General features: G+C 42.1%; 1 protein-coding gene across 1 annotated transcript; it reads right to left on the reverse strand.

The window, feature by feature from the left end:
* Positions 1 to 326: 326 nt before the first annotated feature.
* On the reverse strand, positions 327 to 806 carry LOC122019294. Its single transcript, XM_042576776.1, has 2 exons — positions 558 to 806; positions 327 to 446 (listed from the first exon to the last, which is right to left on the reverse strand). Exons 1-2 carry the CDS (start codon positions 804 to 806, stop codon positions 327 to 329), a joined length of 369 nt encoding a protein of 122 aa, XP_042432710.1.
* Positions 807 to 3167: the final 2361 nt, after the last annotated feature.

Genomic DNA, 3167 nt, shown 5'->3' on the forward strand with positions numbered 1-3167 from the left:
TCATGTTATAGAGTCTTTAAACTTGAGAGCCAAATGTAACATTCCTTTCCAAATCCCTTAAAAATGATACCAAGACTTGTCAAAAGAAGGAAGTACCATATATTCCTAAAACAAAGACTATCAAGCTTAAGGAAATGGTAACTATCATGTAGCTAAAGTGCAAAACTATAACTATACAAAATAAAAACTACTAATGAAACTCAAAATTTATTTATGCAAGAAAATTCTAAATGAAACTGTAACTTTACCTAAACAAATAAGAAAAACTACTAAAGTCTAAAATTTATTCATTTGCAAAGAAACAAAAGATAAAGTGAAACTCCCCTCTAACTCGGGTAGATAGCATCGACATGTTCTATTTCCTCCACCACCAAGCCCTTCACCTCTTCATGAAACTTTTTAAGCCTTTGTCCATTAACTTTAAAAATCCGGCCAATAGACATATCCTGGATCTCAACCACTCAATAAAAGAAGACATTAGTAACACAATAAGGTCCTTCCCATCTAGATCTCAACTTACCTTTGATCAATTTGAGACGAGATCGATATAGAAGTACTTTGTCACCAATTTGGAATTCTTTAACCTCAATTTGTTTGTCATGAAATTTCTTGGCCTTTTCTTTATAAATCCGTGAGTTTTCATAGGCTTCCAATCTAATCTCTTCAAGTTCTTGAAGTTGCAACTTTCTTTCTTCTCCAACCGTGCCACTATCAAGGTTGCATGCTTTAACCGCCCAATACGCCCTATGTTCAATCTCCACAGGCAAATGACATGCTTTTCCATACACAATCCTGTAATGGGACATTCCAATTGGGGTTTGAAAGTTGTCCTATATGCCCAAAGTGCATCTTCAAGTCTTTTGCTCCAATCCTTCCTATCCGGTCTCATAGTCTTCTCAAGAATTGATTTCCTCTCCCTGTTAGACACTTCCGCTTGCCCATTCGTTTGAGGGTGATAGGATGTAGAAACTTTGTGTGTCAAACCATATTTATGTAGCAATGCCTTCATGTGTCTATTACAAAAATGAGACCCTTGATCACTTATGATCGCCCTGGGTACTCCAAACCTACAAAATATATGAGACCTGACAAAACTAACAACAACAGAAGAGTCATCAGTCCGAGTGGGAATTGTTGGTGCAATCGACCTAGGTTTTGATGTGTGTGTCAAAGAGTTTAAGTTAGGCTTTCATATGTATTTGATATGTGTTTGAGTCTTGCAGGACTTGGTGGAACACATGAGAACTTGGTGCGGCCAAGTTTGGGAAACTCATCTAAGGGCTCGGATCCTTGAGTCGGTGAAGGATGGTGTGGAAGACATCCGAGGGACCGCCGGACGAGGAGCAATGGAGTGGAGCCAAGGAAGTGGACTTCAAGGTAGCGTGAAGGATGGCACGAAGAGGAGCCGCGGGCTCGGGTGCATCTGAGGGACGAAGGCCAAGGAAGAGGACTTCAAAGGCGACTCCGGAAAGGATGAAAGGAGTGAATGTACTAGGACCAGTCGACTAGTAATGGGACCAGTCGACTGATCCAACTTCACAAAATGCACAGAAGCATTCTGTGCTTGTCGGCTATGGGGACCAGTCGATTGGTCCTGAGACCAGTCGACTGGAACATAGTCGTTGGCAGGATTTGGCTTTCTACAGAGAGCCGTTGGCTGGGTCCAACGGCACACCAGTCGACTGGTGCTTGGACCAATCGACTGGTGTCGGGATTTGAGTTGATTTGTGATCAACTCTCTTCTCTTATTTAAGGGGAGCTTTGGGGCATTAAGGAGGTTACTGATGCTTGTAGTTTAACTCCTATTCTGTGCCCAAAGCTCCCAAGTCAATTCTCTTCCTCCTAATTCTAACTCCATCTTGTAAAGAGGAAGAGTGCCCTTGTGAGAGGTTTGCTCCACCGAGAAGGAGAAGCTTTAGCCGGAGATTGCCGGGGACTGATCCACCGAAGGATCAAGGGATCGTTCACCTCAAGGACACGCCGTGGAGTAGGAGCATCATCTCCGAACCACGTTACATCGAGTTTGTTAACGTTTGCATTCTTGTTTGTTTCATTGTCTTAGTTTTAGTATATTCCGCTGTGAACTAACCCTTGTGTAGAGAAGAAATCGATTTGGGGGTGGCCTAGCTATCCAACCCCCCTTCAAGCCGGCCACCGATCTACCAACAAGTGGTATCAGAGCAAGGAAGCTCTTCAACGGACTAATCGCCAAGAAAAACAACATCATCAAATGGCCGGCTCAAACATTCATCCACCCAAATTCGAAGGAGACTTCTCTTGGTGGAAGAAGAGAATGGAGGTATTTTTCAATACCGATTTTGACATATTGCTAATCATGAGAAATGGTTTTGAAGAGCCAAAGGATGAACGCAATGAGACAATCGACATAATAAGATGGACCAAGAAGCAAAGAGAAGAACATGTAGCGAATTCTAAAGCCATACATCATCTACAAAATGTCCTTCCCCAACAAGAACTAACGAGGGTTGGAACCTACTCAAGCGCCAAGGAGTTATGGGAAAAGCTAGTGGAGCTTCATGAAGGGACATCGGAAGCGAAATTGGCAAGAAGAGACCTCCTTCGAACTCAACTCAACAATATCAAGCTTGAGAAAGGAGAAAAGGTATCAATTTTACATTGTAGAATTAAGGAGATTATTAATGGACTAACAAGTGTAGGTGAGACACTTTCAAATCGAGACGTGATTACGAAAGCCCTAAATGCTTTTCCAAGATCCACAACTTGGAGTTCCATTGTAGATACATACTACATATCAAAGGACCTAGAGATATCCTCTCTAGATGAACTCTTCTCAACAATGGAGCTTCATGAAACAAGAGTTGAGGGATTGGATGGAGAAGCTCATAGATCAAGAGGAGTAGCCCTTGTGGCAAACAAGGGAAAGGGGAAGAAGAAAGCTCCATCTCCATCATCTTCCGATTCTGAGGAGTCAAGTGCCTCAATGGATAGTGACCAAGAGGCGTATATGGTAAGGAAGATGAGAAAAGCATTTAAATCTTTTTCTACTAACAAATCTCATTCTAGGAAAAGCTCAAGAAGTAAAAGTAGAACAAGGAGGGTAATTTGCTACAATTGCCAAGGAGAAGGACACATAAGAGATGATTGTCCTCTCTTGAAGAAGAAGGAAGGGAAGAAGAAGGAGGAGA

The sequence above is a fragment of the Zingiber officinale genome, chromosome 9A (genome assembly GCF_018446385.1).
Source record: "Zingiber officinale cultivar Zhangliang chromosome 9A, Zo_v1.1, whole genome shotgun sequence".
Lineage (NCBI taxonomy): Eukaryota > Viridiplantae > Streptophyta > Magnoliopsida > Zingiberales > Zingiberaceae > Zingiber > Zingiber officinale.

Coding starts and splice junctions, on each gene's coding strand:
- LOC122019294 (XM_042576776.1), bottom strand. CDS start 806: ATGTCCCATTACAGGATTGTGTATGGAAAAGCATGTCATTTGCCTGTG. Junction 447..557: donor AATTCCAAATTGGTGACAAA/GTACTTCTATAT, acceptor GTTGAGATCCAG/GATATGTCTATTGGCCGGAT.